A 16,878-nucleotide genomic window follows, 5' to 3' on the forward strand; every position below is an offset into this window, starting at 1 on the left:
TCTGACCGGAGAGAGGGGACACAGTCTTCATGTTGTTCCCATGACCAGAGAAAGTCAAATATGTATTGATATTAAAAGACACTACGAGCTGCTAATAATAAAAATGCAGACCTATCAATAAACTTTGTTACTCATTCATCACAGCGCGAGTGGAAGTAGGAAGAAAAGCATTTTATGTTTTGTAAAAGTGTTGAATAAAAACAGGGTTGACAGAGCTGAAGAAACACAGACATGAACGCACTCAAAAACAGAAACTCTTCGCTGTATTCTTTGACAGTCTTTCCGGTCATGGTTTTAAAAGTTATGAAATCTCACGAAGGCTAGTATGAAAATTTGCTCTGGGGTCGTGGAAGCTGTAGGCACGGTGATTTGAGCTATCCGATTGGCCAGCGCTGTAGGCGCACTTGATTAGGCCACAGCGGTCCTGGTTTGCCGGCTTGGCGGAATGTGTCCCTTCAGACAAATGAAATGGTTCAAAAGGGGAACACTTTGCCTACCCGGCGCGCAGGGCTTCTGAATCAAGTCCACTGACCGCCAACAGAGCAAGACAAAAATAAAGAGAAAAGAGGAGCGCAAAAAATAGGAGCTTTTCTACATAAACGTTTGGTGATCGATCGCGATCGACCGGTTGGTGATCCTTGCTATAGCCTACTCCTCCTCAGCCCCTCTTTAGTTTTATGTACACTACCGTTCAAAAGTTTGGGGTCACTTAGAAAATGTCCTTGTTTTTGAAAGAAAAGCACATTTTTGGTCAATTAAAGTAACATCGAATGAATCAATATCAACACTGTATTTCTGTTAATGTTGTAAATGACTATTGTAGCTGGAAACGGCAGATTTTTTATGGAATATCTTCATAGGCATACAGAGACCCATTATCAGCAACCATCACTCCTGTGTTCCAATGGCACGTTGTGTTAGCTTATCCAAGTTTATAATTTTAAAAGGCTAATTGATCATTAGAAAACCCTTTTACAATTATGTTAGTACATCTGAAAACTGTTGTTCTGATTAAAGAAGCAATAAAACTGTCCTTCTTTAGACTAGTTGAGTATCTGGAGCATCAGCATTTGTGGGTTCAATTACAGGCTCAAGTACATTGGTGTATCTAGTTTGAGAAACAAAATGCCTCATAAGTCCTCAATTGGCAGTTTCATTTAATAGTACCCACAAAACACCAGTCTTAACGTCAACAGTGAAGAGGCGACTCCGGGATGCTGGCCTTCTAGGCAGAGTTCCTCTGTCCAGTGTCTGTGTTCTTTTGCCCATCTTAATATTTAATTTTTATTGGCCAGTCTGAGATATGGCTTTTTCTTTGTAACTGCCTAGAACCACAGTCTCATGGAAGTGATGCTCCAGAGTTTTTGCATAATTTCAGCTAGTAGATTTGAAAGTAGTGCTCACAAGCCAAAATGGGTCCTTGAAAATTGTGCCCAAATGTGTACGGTCATCCATGTTAAGTCCTGAAATTTGCATAACATTTTACAAATTTGTAAGCGCTCAAGATCCCAGACTGCATCTTTAAGGGACATGCACTGTATAAGAACAACTGAGTGGGAACCTACAGAAATGGAAAATTCACATTTTCACAACATTCCATATTAGACACTAATCTTAAATCAAAGACATCTGTTATAGGACTTTATGGGCTAGAAAAATCATATTTCCCACCAACTCAAAAATGTTTTTTAAAAACCACTTAACCAGGGAGTCAACATAAACTGTTTATCCTGTCACAGTGCTAAATAGCTTGCTTGAACTCACTGCTTCTCACCTACTACATCACAATAAGTCATTGATTTACTTTATATCGAGATATGAACCCTCACACTTACCATAAGCTCGAGTTCAGTGCGATGAACCCCCAGTTTCTTGAGCCCAATGGACAGGTCGTTGACGCAGATGCCCCCATCACCATTCACGTCCAGGACTTGAAACAGCACTTTTAGTCTATGGTCCTGCTCGGGTCCACCACAAAGTTCGCATGGGTATGATGGCTCACAGGAGTCATCACAGGAACCTGTGATTTCTACTGACAACGGACGCTCCCGAGTTAAAGGTGAGGATGTGAAAGATGATGAGGATGCGCCCCCAGCACCTCCATCCGGGGCAGAAGCATCCTCTGTTCGGCATTGACAAAAGACCCCGCTGAGTAAGGGTGACACAAAAGTCCCTTGCTGGTGCATCATACGGATGGAACCAATAATGTCAAACTACTACAATCAATGACGATTTTTTTACAATATCGAAATTTAAGGTGACGTGTGGTAGCTTTGCTAGCCGTCTATTTTCGCCACCATGTCACGTGCGTTATAACCCCACATTGTTAAGGATAGCTAAAGTAGTAACTACAGACAAAACAGTCAAATGTTGTAGACTTTGCAATGTAACTTTCTTATTTCACTGTTATGCCTGTTTAGTCCAAAACGGTTGACTTATTATCTGCTAACTCTGTTTGGTTTACTAGCAACTGGCATATTAGCCAGCTAACGTTAGCTACAGCTGAGAAATGAGGTGGATGCTGAGCCGCACGCGGATTGGAATGTAACGTTAGACAAGTTTCAGTGCCAAGAAAATCACTTCAGAGATACCTTCTACTTGTCGTGAAGAGGTCCACTTTCCTGTCTTGACTAAGGCGCCGGCGAAATCCTCCCGTTTGAATTGGCGGTCGGTTTGATAGTGATGACACATAATAAACCGGTATAGTAAGAGGGCTGTTCCTGCCACAAATTGGGACAGTTCGTTTTGCATGGCCCGGTTCCCCGAGTTGGTGGTGAGTTACCACTTGACCAATGGAATCACAGAAAGAACCAGCTATGAGCCAGATATTTCACCGGATGTATAAATGTGACGCATTCGGTTGCTGTTTCTGCTCACTACCAAATATGGTGATGAGAGGAAGCCCAGTGGCCAGAAATGGGAAAAGATGGAGCGCAATGGATTTTGGCAGACATTCTGCTAATTTTCTAATTGATGGAACATTTGATCTCCATACTGTTTTCTGTTTCTAAAACTAGAATTTGTAAGAAACAAAGTGGACTGTGTTTTGTAGACTTTCTAAAAAATGGTGTTGTTTATTGCAAGGGTGAATTTAGTTATTGTTCATGCATACTTCACATAGCAAGTTCCCTAATGGAAATGTGCAAATAAACGCTAGAACTTGCCAATAGAATCTCACTATCTCGTGCTTGGCTTTTAAAATTGTTTAAAATGATTGAACCTTAATTTAACTAGGCAAGTCAGTTAAGAACAAATTCTTATTTACAATGACGGTCTACCAAAAGGCAAAAGGCCTCCTGCGGGGACGGGAGCCTGGGATTAAAAATAAAAAATAAATACAATATAAATATAGGACAAAACACACATCACAACAAGAGAGACAACACTACATAAAGAGAGACGTAAGACAACAACATAGCAAGGCAGCAACACATGACAACACAGCATGGTAGCAACACAACATGGTAGCAGCACAAAACATGGTACAAACATTATTGGGCACAGACAACAGCACAAAGGACAAGAAGGTAGAGAGAAAGGCTGTCTATCCATACTCCCAAGTACTTGTATGAGGTGACTATGAGGTGACTACCTCAAGCTCTAAACCCTCAGAGGTAGTAATAACACCTGTGGGAAGAGGGGCGTTCTTCTTACCAAACCACATGACCTTTGTTTTGGAGGTGTTCAGAACAAGGTTAAGGGTAGAGAAAGCTTGTTGGACACCAAGAAATCTTTGATGTAGAGAATTTAACACAAAATCCGGGGAGGGGCCAGCTGAGTATAAGACTGTGTCATCTGCATACAAATGGATGAGAGCTTTCTACTGCCTGAGATATGTTGTTGATGTAAATTGAGAAGAGCGTGGGCCTAAGATTGAGCCTTGGGGTACTCCCTTGGTGACAGGCAGTGTCTGAGACAGCAGATTTTCTGACTTTATACACTGCACTCTTTGAGAGAGGTAGTTAGCAAACCAGGCCAAAGACCCCTCAGAGACACCAATACTCCTTAGCCGGCCACAAGAATGGAAATATCTACCGCATCAAAAGCTTTGGCCAAGTCAATAAAAATAGCAGCACAATATTGCTTAGAATCAAGAGCAATGGTGACATCAATAACCGTATCAGACGAGGATTTTCCTTCTTTGCCTATAACCCCAAACAAACCTCCAGCTTCCAAGATAGGCATGTTTGAACTGGGCCAAGATGCCGCTGCCAATGATGTTATTGCCACTCTTTCTAGGCTCATCAATGCAAGGTCCGATGCCATAGAGAAAATGGAACGCAATGAAAATCGAGGGCTTAAAAAAAACTGTTGACTTTGCATGCATGTAAATTAAGGATGCTAAGAAGAAGGTCGCCCACATCGAAGAGCGTTTCGAAAAGGAGAGGGAAAGATGGACTTGTGCCAAAGAAGAATCACGGAACTCGAAAGCTACACCAGACGGTGGAATCTGAGACTGTATAGAGTTCCCGGTGCAGATGAGGAGAACGTGCGGCAAGAGACCATCAAAGTCTGCCAAGCTATCCTACCTGTGGAGAAGGCTAAGATAGCAGATGTTGTCGACACTGTACATCGCCTCGGCACGAGAAGGCAGGGTGACTCCAAGCCCAGAGGTGTCATTCTCCAATTCACATCACGGATATACGGGGATGCCATTTGGAAAGCAGCCAAGAAATCTACTTTCCTAAGCGATAAAAATCTGCGGATTGCTGAAGACCTCTCGAAAGCAGACAGAGAAAAGAGGGAGAAACTGTGGCCAGTATGGAAAAAGCACGAAAAGAAGGAAAAGCGGCTTACTTCATTGGAGGGCGCACTTTCATCACAGGATCCGAAATCAACCTTCCTCCTTGAGAACTGTCATAAGCTGTGCCTGGTGGTCAACATAGGCTACCTATAGATAGCTACCTCTGATGTGTTCCCAGAGGCCATCTATCAATTAAAATATTTGAGGGCCTCCCGGGTGGCGCAGTGGTTAAGGGCGCTGTACTGCAGCGCTAGCTGTGCCATCAGAGACTCAGTGCGGCTGGTTGGATTGTATATCGGAGGACGCATGACTTTCAACCTTTGTCTCTCCCGAGCCCGTACGGGAGTTGTAGCGATGAGACAAGATAGTAGCTACTACAACAATTGGATACCACGAAATTGGGGAGAAAAAGGGGTAAAAAAATAAATTAAAAAAATAATATTTGAGAAATATTCTTTGTCTTGTTATCAACTGTAACAACATTGTTATGGCCGCTGGGAAAGTCCACTCCTATGAATACAAGTTTGAAGCTTCTGATAGGCTAATTGACATCATTTGAGTCCATTGGAGATGTACCTGTGGATGTATTTCTTTCTTTTTTTTGTGAATTTTTACCCCGTTTTCTCCCCAATTTCGTGGTATCCAATTGTTTTAGTAGCTACCATCTTGTCTCATCGCTACAACTCCCGTACGGGAGCCGCACTGCTTCTTAACACAGCGCGCATCCAACCCGGAAGCCAGCCGCACCAATGTGTCGGTGTTGCACAGGAGTTGCTGGTGCGCGATGAGACAAGGATATCCCTACCGGCCAACCCCTCCCTAACCCGGATGACGCTAGGCCAATTGTGAAAAAGCGTGTGCGAGCAAGGAGGCCTACAAACCTGACTCAGTTACACCAGCTCTGTCAGGAGGAATGGACCAAAATTCACCCAAATAATAGTTTGACAGTTTGACTCAAGGTATGATTACATTAATACCTAAGCCCAAGAAAGACTTGCTTCTCCTCGATAATTGGCGTCCAATCTGTCTGCTCAATAATGACTACAACATATTATTAGCCTCTATATTTGCAAAAAGAATGAAGGCAGTATTGGACTCAATTATACATTTACATTTAAGTCATTTAGCAGACGCTCTTATCCAGAGCGACTTACAAATTGGTGCATTCACCTTATGACATCCAGTGGAACAGTAGTGCATCTAAATCTTTTAAGGGGGGGGTGAGAGGGATTACTTTATCCTATCCTAGGTATTCCTTAAAGAGGTGGGGAGACCCAATCTGGCTTCATGAGGAATAGACATATCTCTAATAATATCCAACTGGTGTTAGACCTTATTGACTATTCTGATCTAATCCTCAAAGATAGATTTATTGTCTTCTTAGACTTTTATAAAGCCTTCGATACAGTGGAACATGAGTTTCTATTTCTCTCCCTTGAGAAATTTGGTTTTGGGGAATTATTTTGTAGTAAATAAAATAAAATAAAATGGATTTATATAGCCCTTCATACATCAGCTGATATATCAAAGTGCTGTACAGAAACCCAGCCTAAAACCCCAAAAAGCAAGCAATGCAGATGTAGAAGCATGGTGGCTAGGAAAAACTCTCTAGAAAGGCCAAAACCTAGGAAGAAACCTAGAGAGGAATCAGGCTATGAGGGGTGGCCAGTCCTCTTCTGGCTGTGCCAGGTGGAAATTATAATAGAACATGGCCAAGATGTTGAAATGTTCATAAATGACCAGCATGGTCAAATAATAGTAATCACAGTGAACAGGTCAGGGTTCCATAGCCGCAGGCAGAACAGTTGAAACTGGAGCAGCAGCACGGTCAGGTGGACTGGGGACAACAAGGAGTCATCATACCAGGTAGTCCTGAGGCATGGTCCTAGGACTCAGGTCCTCAGAGAGAGAGAGAGAGAGAAAGAATTAGAGAGAGCATACTTAAATTCACACAGGACACCGGATAAGACAGGATAAATACTCCAGATATAACAGACTGACCCTAGCCCCCCGACACATAAACTACTGCATCATAAATACTGGAGGCTGAGACAGGAGGCGTCAGGAGACACTGTGGCCCCATCTGATGATACCCCGGGACAGGGCCAAACAGGCAGGATATAACCCCTCCCACTTTGCCAAAGCACAGCCCCCACACCACTAGAGGGATATCTTCAACCACCAACTTACCATCCTGAGACAAGGCCGAGTATAGCCTACAAAGATCTCCGCCACAGCACAACCCAAGGGGGGCGCCAACCCAGACAGGAAGACCACGTCAGTGACTCAACCCACTCAAGTGACGCACCCCTCCTAGTACTATTATAACTCTTTATATGAATGGGAACAGTTCCATTAAATTAAAGCATGGCACTTCTCCTAGATTTGAAAAGAGGAATTAGGCAAGGTTGCCCAGATTTTGCCTTACCTCTTCCTGCTTGCAACCCAACTTCTTACAAGTTCTGTTAAATCCAGCGATATAAAAGGGATCTCTATTGCTGACAGAGATATTATCATAAGTCAGCTTGCAGATGACACCACCCTCTTTTTGAAAGATGCTGACCAGATTACTAGGGCAATCGATGTGATAAATATATTTTCCAAAGCATCTGGTCTTTGCCTAAACCTTAATAAGTGTGGATTGTTTGCTGTTAAAGACTGTGTGATACCCTCTATATGCAATATTCCAGTCAAGGGAAAAGTAACATACTTGGAATTACCATATTTAAGGATCAACAGGAAAGATGCTCATTCAATTTCATACCTATTATTTTTTTTAACAAAAAGAAGTTGAACCATTGATTGTAGAGGGATTTATCCTTGAAAGGTTGAGTATTTCTTTCTAAAGCTGAAGGTATTTCCAGACTTACTTATACAGTCTAGTCCCTACATGTTGACAACAAAATAGGTAAAGCAGTTGACCAGGTGTTTTTCAACTTCATCTGGAAAAATCGTACACATTATGTTAGGAAATCTGTTGTTATGAACTCATACGAATATAGTGGTCTCAATTTTTTAGATTTTCCTACTTTGAATAATACTTTTAAGATAAATTGGGCTAAACATTTCAAACCTTTTGTGACTAGAGGGCAGTATTTTCATTTTTGGAAAAATAACGTTCCCGTAGTAAACGGGATATTTTGTCAAGACAAGATGCTAGAATATGCATTTAATTGACAGCTTAGGATAGAAAACACTCTAATGTTTCCAAAACTATAAAAATATTGTCTGTGAGTATAACAGAACTGATATTGCATGCGAAAGCCTGAGAAAAATCCAATCCGGAAGTGCCTCATGTTTTGAAAGCGCTGCGTTCCAATGCGTCCCTATTGAGCAATGAATGGGCTATCAACCAGATTACTTTTTCTCCGTATTCCCAAAGGTGTCTACAGCATTGTGACGTAGTTTTACGCATTTATGTTGAAGAATACCCGTAAGCGGCTACATTGCGCAACTGGTCACCTGATGGCTCCCAGAGTGATTCTCGCGTAAAATACAGAGGTATCCATTATTCCAATCGGTCCTACTGAAAAACCAATTGTCCCGGTGGATATATTATCGAATAGATATTTGAAAAACACCTTGAGGATTGATTATAAACAACGTTTGCCATGTTTTTGTCAATATTATGGAGCTAATTTGGAATATTTTTCGGGGTTTTCGTGACTGCAATTTCCGGGCGATTTCTCAGCCAAACGTGAAGAACAAACGGAGCTATTTCGCCTACAAAAATAATATTTTTGGAAAAAAGGAACATTGGCTATCTAACTGGGAGTCTTGTGAGTGAAAACATCCGAAGCTCATCAAAGGTAAACAATTTAATTTGATTGCTTTTCTGATTTCCGTGACCAAGTTACTTGCTGCTAGCTGGACAAAATGCTATGCTAGGCTATCGATAAACTTAAACAAATGCTTGTCTAGCTTTGGCTGTAAAGCATATTTTGAAAATCTGAGATGACAGGGTGATTAACAAAAGGCTAAGCTGTGTCTCAATATATTTCACTTGTGATTTTCATGAATAGGAATATTTTCTAGGAATATTTATGTCTGTTGTGTTATGTTAATTAGTGTCAGTCGATGATTACGCTCCCTCATCCGGGATGGGGAGTCACTAGAGGTTTTAAAGAATCCAACTTCTATTTGAAATCTCATCCCTCATTATATCTTCCCCCGTTTTGGTGGCCTCAATTTTATGTTACTTTGTAACTAAAACATTGATAAGATTCCTACAAAATGATCTGCTTTTCATAGACAAGTATTCTTAGTGTGGTCGTTAATATATAAATAATTTTCCCCCGCATAGGTATTTAATTTGGAACAATAAGGACATTTTGCATAGAAACAAGTCTTTATTTTTTAAGAACTGGTTTAATAATCATATCCTGCTGGTGAGTAAACTTTTTAATGCAGAAGGATTGTTACTCAATTGTGAGGATTTTTTTTATCTCGTTACAATATCCCTGTTACACCTAGAGAGTTCGCCATAGTATTTGATGCTATTCCATCTGGAACTCTCATGTTGTTTAGAGGTGTAGCCAGACCTCATCTTCTTGACCTACCCTTGCTTAATCCAGTTGACTCACCAATAGGAAATGCTGGTTTCTCCTTGCTCCCTCAAAACAACAGATCTATAAGTGCTTTATTTCAAAGGGATATTGTATCCATTCCTTATTTCACAACTTACATTGGTCATTAATATCTGTTGAAAAAAAGTATGGTTATTACCACACAAATACCTGCTTGTTAACAAGGTCAAATTAGGTCTCTTTCAGAATGATCCATAAGTATTGTATTACCTTGTGAATCATTACTCGAAGAAACTTAAAAAAGACATTAACATTGACTGTACTTTTTGTGTTGAGCATCCAGAAACAGTTTAGCATTTATTTTGGCATTGTCTACATGTAAAACAATTATGGAAAGATATTCAGTTTTATAATTGTTAATATTCTTGATGACTTTTGTTTTTTTATGGGAGAATGTGCTGCTCGGTTTACTTAACCATAATAAGGATAAAGAAAAACAATTTTACCTCATAAATCTAATTGTGCTTATGGAAAGATTGCATATTCATAAATGTAAATTCACTCATAAAAAACACTCTTCTGTGTTTTCTATAAGGAATTCGAGCAGTACATTAAGACCATTCAACATTCTTCTAAAAAGAAAGCTGTTAAAACCATTTTTTAAAAGTCAACCATAACCTGAGTGGAAACCAGATTGCATACCCGAGAGAATACTATAGACATCAAGAAAGCCAGTCAGTTGATTATTAACAATTTTTCCAATACTTTTGATAAACAGGACAAAATAGAAATAGGCCTGCCCACCTCCTTGCTTTTTCTGCCCTCTATGACAAATGTGTTCCATTTGATAACGACAGGCACTGGTCTATCTTGGCATAGTTATAAAAATCTTTGATGACATGGTCTAAAATTAAAACTCCTCCCCCTGTGGCACCGGGCCATGCAAAACGAACTCGTTCAAAGAGTGACTGGAAAAGCGCGACGTCTGAATGGGGAGGGTGTTGGAATGCGCATGATGGAAAGGTCCAGTAGCCAATCACCATCGTTAAATGTACATTTGTCAGACCCACAAGGAAACCGGTGAATTTAAATACGTAAATGAAAACATAATGACTAGACTCACCATCTCATGACAAAACATCCACATCACAACATAGCCTATTGTATATATTAATGCAATGTTATCATTTTATCAATTTGTTGTTGTTTTTACTACAAAAATAAATCGTTTTGTGAGGATTAACGATTGGCATTTGGTTTAGCCAACGGTAGCAGGTAAAACTGGAGGAACCTCAGAATGTAACCAATCATGGCGCTACATTGGTAGGTTGGGCGGAGATCTAAGCACAACGAACGTAAGCGTTGTTTGTAGGAAGAAGAAGAAGAAGCCGATTCTGGAAGCCATTACGTTGCGCAGATCAATTGAGTAAATCCTACTATTTTTGCGTACAATACGCACAATTGTATTTTAAAAACAGGAATTTATTCAAATATGGCATCGAATACAAAAAAAAGAAAAATGAATTTTTCAGAGAGGGAGGTCGAAATTATTGTGGAGGAAATAGAGAAACAAAAGCACACACTCGTTAACCACTTCAATGCTGGAGTCACTCACATAGCAAAGAATAACGCGTGGATAGAAATTCTGAAGAAGGTGAACGCTGTAACAACATGCCCAAGAGAGTTGGCTGAAGTCAAGAAGAAGTGGTCGGATATGAAGACCGAGGTGAGGCGCAAAGTGGCCCAGGCTAGGGCGGCAATTGAGGAGACCACTACCGACTGCACTCCGGTTCACGTCATCCTCACTGCTATGCAGCAGCGTATTTGTAACCTTTTGGGAGAGGCGACTATCATCAGTTTACCTACTGGAGACCCAGATGCTGAGATAACTTTACCTGTTACTATGAGTTCAGCCACCACCGTGACACTCACAGAGAGTACGATTTTCACAATATTTTTAACCAGACTGTAATGAAATTTGCATAAAGAGCTAGAGTGAATTACTGTTCGTCAGTTCCAATGTTACACACTAATAGTGTGAATATATGTAAATAATGTTATTTATGTCGCAATAGCCATTTATTCAGATTGCCACCCAAAATTAAAGGAAAAACATTGCTTCAATACATTGCTTAATCTTTTCAAAACACTTTTTTTCTTTACAATTTCCTCTCCTGACCTTTTCTTTCTCTGATATGTATAGGCCTTCAGACAGCTTCAGCATCATGCGAGGAGACTAAATTAGATGGTAAGTAGTTTATTCCAAGGTTTGAAATGTTTGGCATTATAATTTATTTTGAATTAATTTAGCACTTTACTTGAGGTGAACAACAGGGTGTGCAGCCCCCCCCCCAGCACTAATACATTTATATTTCAGTCATTTAACAGATGCTGTTATCTAGAGCAACTTTCAGTACTGAGTGCATACATTTTCATACTTTTTCGCCCTGGTCCCCCATGGGAATCAAACCCACACCCCTAGTGTTGGAAGTACCATGCTCTACCAACAGAGCCACATTGGACTCAGTCTGATTCTCAGGCTGAATCATTCAGCTAATCAAGGGTCTTGATGAATAGTTGAATCAGCCTGTATATCTCCAAGACCAGTAGTGAATAATCCTATACTTACAGGCAAAACCATCTTTCTTTCCACCAGTCGAGACCACATACCACACATTGGAAGAAGGCGGTGTGGTTGAGTACTGCACCACCACTGAAGCCACGCCCACCGTGGTGACCGCTGTGGAGTCGCATCCGGTGGAGATGCTGACGTCAGTGTCGTCTTCTCCGCCACACAGCCAGGCCAAGCCCCAGGAGCTGAAGAGCCGCATCGCCCTCAACTCAGCCCGGCTCCTCCAAGAACAGCGGGTCACCAATGTGCACGTGAGGCAGATTGCCCAGCACCTGGAGGGCCAGAATGAGCTGCTGCAGATGATCCGGAGGTCCCAGGAAGCACAGGCCTACGCCCAGGAGAGGCAGGCCCAGGCCCTGGAGGGAACCCAGGCAGCCCTGCTGGCCCTGGTTCAGATGATGAGGCCTGCTCTCAAGGACCTGAGGAAGTTCCTGCAGAGCGGGACTGACAACTCCAACAACAGCTCTGGGGCTGCTGCAGAGGGTTCAGAACAGAGGCCCAAGACCCCGCCTCCACAACCAGCAGACGAAGGCTAATAAAGACTCAGTGTGTGTGTGTGTGTTTGTTTGTTTTTGTTTGTGTGTGAGAGAGAGAGAATGAGAAAGTGTGTGTGTGCGTGAATGAGAGAGGGTGTATGAAATGCATTTGTGAGCTTGCTCATGTTTGTGAGAGAGAGAATTGTAATAAGTTGCCTTAGAACAAGAATTTAGGTTTAGGGTTGTAGTTCTAGAAATGCATATCTAGATAGAGATAAGTTGCTGTATTGGTTGTAAAATGAAGTTGACATTTTCTGCTATTGATTGGTGTAATTGACCCTAGCCATACTGACTAAAAAGAGTATACCGGATTGTCATAACCCTTTTTCTTCTTAGTCAGCATGACTAGATTGATTTTGGAATTAAATACTTTTTTTTCTTTACAGCCAGTGGGCCATAGTTACATCACATTTTTATCTCTGTGCAGAATTTGCTAATTATTTTCTAAATCAATGCAACAAAAATAAACTCTTTCTTTAAATGATACCATAAAATATTAGTTTTTCCTTTAGTCTTTTTTAACCTGTTCTCTATGTTTTATGGTACTCTACAGCATCCAAAGAGCATGTGCAGACCAGCTGATTGGAGTGTTTCTGGACATATTCAACCTCCCTTTCCCAGTCTGTTGTCCTCACTTGCTTCAAAATGTCCATCATTGTTCCTGTACCCCAAAAAGCTAGGTAACTGAACTAAATGACTCACTCCATAGCCCTCACTTCTGTCATCATGAAGTGTTCATATCACCTACACCACAATTTGCATACCGTACCAACAGATCCACGGACGACGCAATCGCAATTGCACACTGCCCTATCCCACCTGGAAAAGAGGAATACCTATGTAAATCAAATGTATTTATATAGCCCTTCGTACATCAGCTGATATCTCAAAGTGCTGTACAGAAACCCAGCCTAAAACCCCAAACAGCAAGAATGCTGTTCATCAACTACAGCTCATCCTTCAAAGCCATAGTGCCCTCCAAGCTCATCACAAAGCTCCGAACCCCCCTGCAACTGTGTCCTAGACTTCCTGACGAGCTGACCCAGATGATGAAGGTAGGCAACAGCACCTCCCGCCACGCTGATCCTCAACACGTGGGCCAAACTGGTGTGTACCCTTCCCGTAGTCAATTTCCTTTTAAGGGCTTTAAAAGGCATGGGAAACATAAATTAATTTAAAAAAGAAACGTCCTCTCACTGTCAACTGCGTTTATTTTCAGCAAACCTAACCTGTGTAAATATTTGTATGAACATAAGATTCAACAACTGAGACATAACTGAACAGGTTCCACAGACGTGACTAACAGAAATTGAATAATGTGTCCCTGAACAAAGGGGGTTCAAAATCAAAAGTAACAGTCAGTATGTGGTGTGGCCACCAGCTGCATTAAGTACTACAGTGCATCTCCTCCTCATGGACTGCATCAGATTTGCCAGTTCTTGCTGTGAGATGTTATCCCACACTTCCACCAAGTCACCTGCAAGTTCCTGGACATTTCTGGGGGAATGGCCCTAGCCCTCACTCTCCGATCCAACAGGTCCCAGACATGCTCAATGGGATTGAGATCCGGGCTCTTTGCTGGCCATGGCAGGACACTGACATTTCTGTCTGGCAGGAAATCACACACAGAACGAGCAGTATGGCTGGTGGCATTGTCATGCTGGAGGGTCAAGTCAGGATGAGCCTGCAGGAAAGGTACCACATGAGGGAGGAGGAGGTCTTCCCTGTAACGCACAGCATTGAGATTTCCTGCAATGACAACAAGCTCAGTCCGATGATACTGTGACACACCGCCCCAGACCATGGCGGACCCTCCACCTCCAAATCGATCCCGCTCCAGAGTACAGGCCTCGGTGTAACGCTCATTCCTTCGACGATAAACACAATCCGACCATCACCCCTGGTGAGACAAAACCGCGACTCGTCAGTGAAGAGCACTTTTTGTCAGTCCTGTCTGGTCCAGCGACGGTGGGTTTGTGCCCATAGGCGACGTTGTTGCCGGTGATGTCTGGTGAGGACCTGCCTTACAACAGGCCTACAAGCCCTCAGTCCAGCCTCTCTCAGCCTATTGCGGACAGTCTGAGCACTGATGGTGGGATTGTGCGTTCCTGGTGTAACTCGGGCAGTTGTTGTTGCCATCCTGTACTTGTCCTGCAGGCGTGATGTTCGGATGTACCGATCCTGTGTAGGTGTTGTTACACGTGGTCTGCCACTGCGAGGACGATCAGCTGTCTGTCCTGTCTCCCTATATCGCTGTCTTAGGCATCTCACAGTACGAACATTGTACTTTATTGACCATGCCACATCTGCAGTTCTCATGCCTCCTTGCAGCATGCTTAAGGCACGTTCACGCAGATGAACAGGGACCCTGGGGTTCTTTCTTTTGGTGTTTTTCAGAGTCAGTAGAAAGGCCTCTTTAATGTCCTAAGTTTTCATAACTGTGACCTTAATTGCCTACCGTCTGTAAGCTGTTAGTGTCTTAACGACCGTTCCACAGGTGCATGTTCATTAATTGTTTATGGTTTATTGAACAAGCATGGGAAACAGTGTTTAAACCCTTTACAATGAAGATCTGTGAAGTTGTTTGGATTTTTATGAATTATCTTTGAAAGACAGGGTCCTGAAAAAGGGATGTTTCTTTTTTTGCTGAGTTTATGTTTACATTGCCAAAGCAAGTAAAATAGATAATAAATAAAAGTGAAATAAACAATTCAAAATTAACAGTAAACATTACACAAAAGTTCCTAAAGAATAAAGACATTTCAAATGTCATATATGTATATACAGGGTTGTAATGATGTGCAAATAGTTAAAGTACAAAAGGGAAAATAAATAAACATAAATATAGGTTGTATTTACAATGATGTTTGTTCCTCACTGGTTGCCCTTTTCTTGTGGCAGCAGGTCACAAATCTTGCTGCTGTGATTGCACACGGTGGTATTTCACCCAATAGATATGGGAGTTTATCCAAATTTGATTTGTTTTTGAATTCTTTGTGTGTCTGTAATCTGAGGGAAATGTGTCTCTAATATGGTAATACGTTTGGCAGGAGGATAGGAAGTGCAGCTCAATTTCCACCTCATTTTGTGGGCAGTGTGCACATAGCCTGTCTTCTCTTGAGAGCCAGGTCTGCCTTTGGGGGCCTTTCTCAATAGCAAGGCTATGCTCACTGAGTCTGTCAAAGATTTTCTTAATTTTGGGTCAGTCACAGTGGTCAGGTATTCTGCCACTGTGTACTCTCTGTTTAGGGCAAAATACTGTAGCATTCTAGTTTGCTCTGTTTTTTTGTAAATTCTTTCCAATGTGTCAAGTAATTACCTTTTTGTTTCCTCATGATTTGGTTGGGTTTGATGGAAAAATACAGTTTGCTGGCACTGACACGGCTGACTGTAAAATGTAGGCTAACGCTGACTCAATACAAATTAGGATGCAACGTCAATGTTACAATTACCAGCAGATGGCGCTCTATGTTAAGATTTAACTAATCACAATTTGACATGACAGTGTGAAGGTTATTTATTTTAGACGAGTACTCTACACATTAACGTACTTTGATGTTTTCACATATTGATAATAGGCTAGTAGAAGAACATGATCATTTTCTCCCCATAAAATGTGGATTTATGAGTATTAATGAACTGAAAATTATATAACTTTTGGGTGGTTAAAATAAATTGATTGTAATGTCTAAGACGTTTATGAATACTGTCTATCAATTCAGGTTATTTATTATACATAATGCAAAAAGTAATCTACACGATTCTCTGAGCCGAAGGCGGTGCTTATAAGCATCTCGATTTATATTTAGAAGATAGGAGGGACTAGAGTCAAGAACAGCCCACAACGGTTCAAAGTAAAGTATGAATGTCAGTGTTGCTGGACTGTGAGATGTCACGTTGTCCTCTTTGAATATGAGGTAAAACTATTACTTTCTTTGACATATTTGAGTGTCTTAGTTGTAATTGTGTCTGTATACTTTCTGTTAATTCACCTCGTTCTCTGGTTGACATGCGCTTGTGTTTGCGTGGAGGGTTGGCAAGAAATACTTGGTACGATTCATGTAATGCAGAAGAATCGAATAGATCATGGGTGGAACTACCCTTTTCTTTTTGTATCTACTTTACTGACGCCGACTACCTAAAAATCACGAGTTGAGAATTAACGTGTGGTTTGGGGAATGATGTAGATACTTTATAATGTCTAAATCCCATAACCAACACAGGGTGTAAAGAAAAGCCAAGAGAACATCTCAACAAAGCATGTGTTCGGGTGTAGGATATGCCTTCAAACTATTTTCTCCGAAGTTGCCCTGATTGAATACAAGTATAATAATTGGCAATGAATATCACTACAATAATCTGGTTGTTATATTTCATGAAAGGCTTTTAACCTATATGTGAGAAAAATGAGGGATAACCAATAAGATGTGCTTGCACTTT

The 16,878-nt window shown here is 41.3% G+C and overlaps 3 protein-coding genes across 5 annotated transcripts in view; 2 read left to right on the forward strand and 1 right to left on the reverse strand.

Moving 5' to 3' along the window:
- The window catches only part of slc25a25b (solute carrier family 25 member 25b), a 55,955-nt gene extending 53,279 nt beyond the window's left edge, over window positions 1–2,676 (reverse strand). For 2 of the 3 annotated variants that reach the window (XM_029648120.2, XM_029648114.2), the window contains exon 1: window positions 1,836–2,676. In XM_029648120.2, the coding sequence (XP_029503980.1) occupies window positions 1,836–2,189 (354 nt within the window). In that variant the 5' untranslated portion in view covers window positions 2,190–2,676. The remainder of the gene's footprint in view (window positions 1–1,835) is intronic. The other variant, XM_029648145.2, reaches the window with a different exon arrangement.
- Window positions 2,677–10,623: 7,947 nt separating this feature from the next.
- naif1 (nuclear apoptosis inducing factor 1) lies at window positions 10,624–12,922 on the forward strand. Its single transcript, XM_029658977.2, has 3 exons — window positions 10,624–11,207; window positions 11,474–11,518; window positions 11,927–12,922. Exons 1-3 carry the CDS (start codon window positions 10,763–10,765, stop codon window positions 12,436–12,438), a joined length of 1,002 nt encoding a protein of 333 aa, XP_029514837.1. The 5' UTR covers window positions 10,624–10,762; the 3' UTR covers window positions 12,439–12,922.
- Window positions 12,923–16,267: 3,345 nt separating this feature from the next.
- The window catches only part of eeig1b (estrogen-induced osteoclastogenesis regulator 1b), a 77,084-nt gene continuing 76,473 nt past the window's right edge, over window positions 16,268–16,878 (forward strand). Inside the window, exon 1 of the mRNA XM_029648154.2 lies at window positions 16,268–16,355. The gene's annotated coding sequence lies outside the window, so the exon portion shown is untranslated. The remainder of the gene's footprint in view (window positions 16,356–16,878) is intronic.

Source organism: Oncorhynchus nerka, linkage group LG4 (assembly GCF_034236695.1).
Source record: "Oncorhynchus nerka isolate Pitt River linkage group LG4, Oner_Uvic_2.0, whole genome shotgun sequence".
NCBI classification, from domain to species: Eukaryota; Metazoa; Chordata; class Actinopteri; order Salmoniformes; family Salmonidae; genus Oncorhynchus; species Oncorhynchus nerka.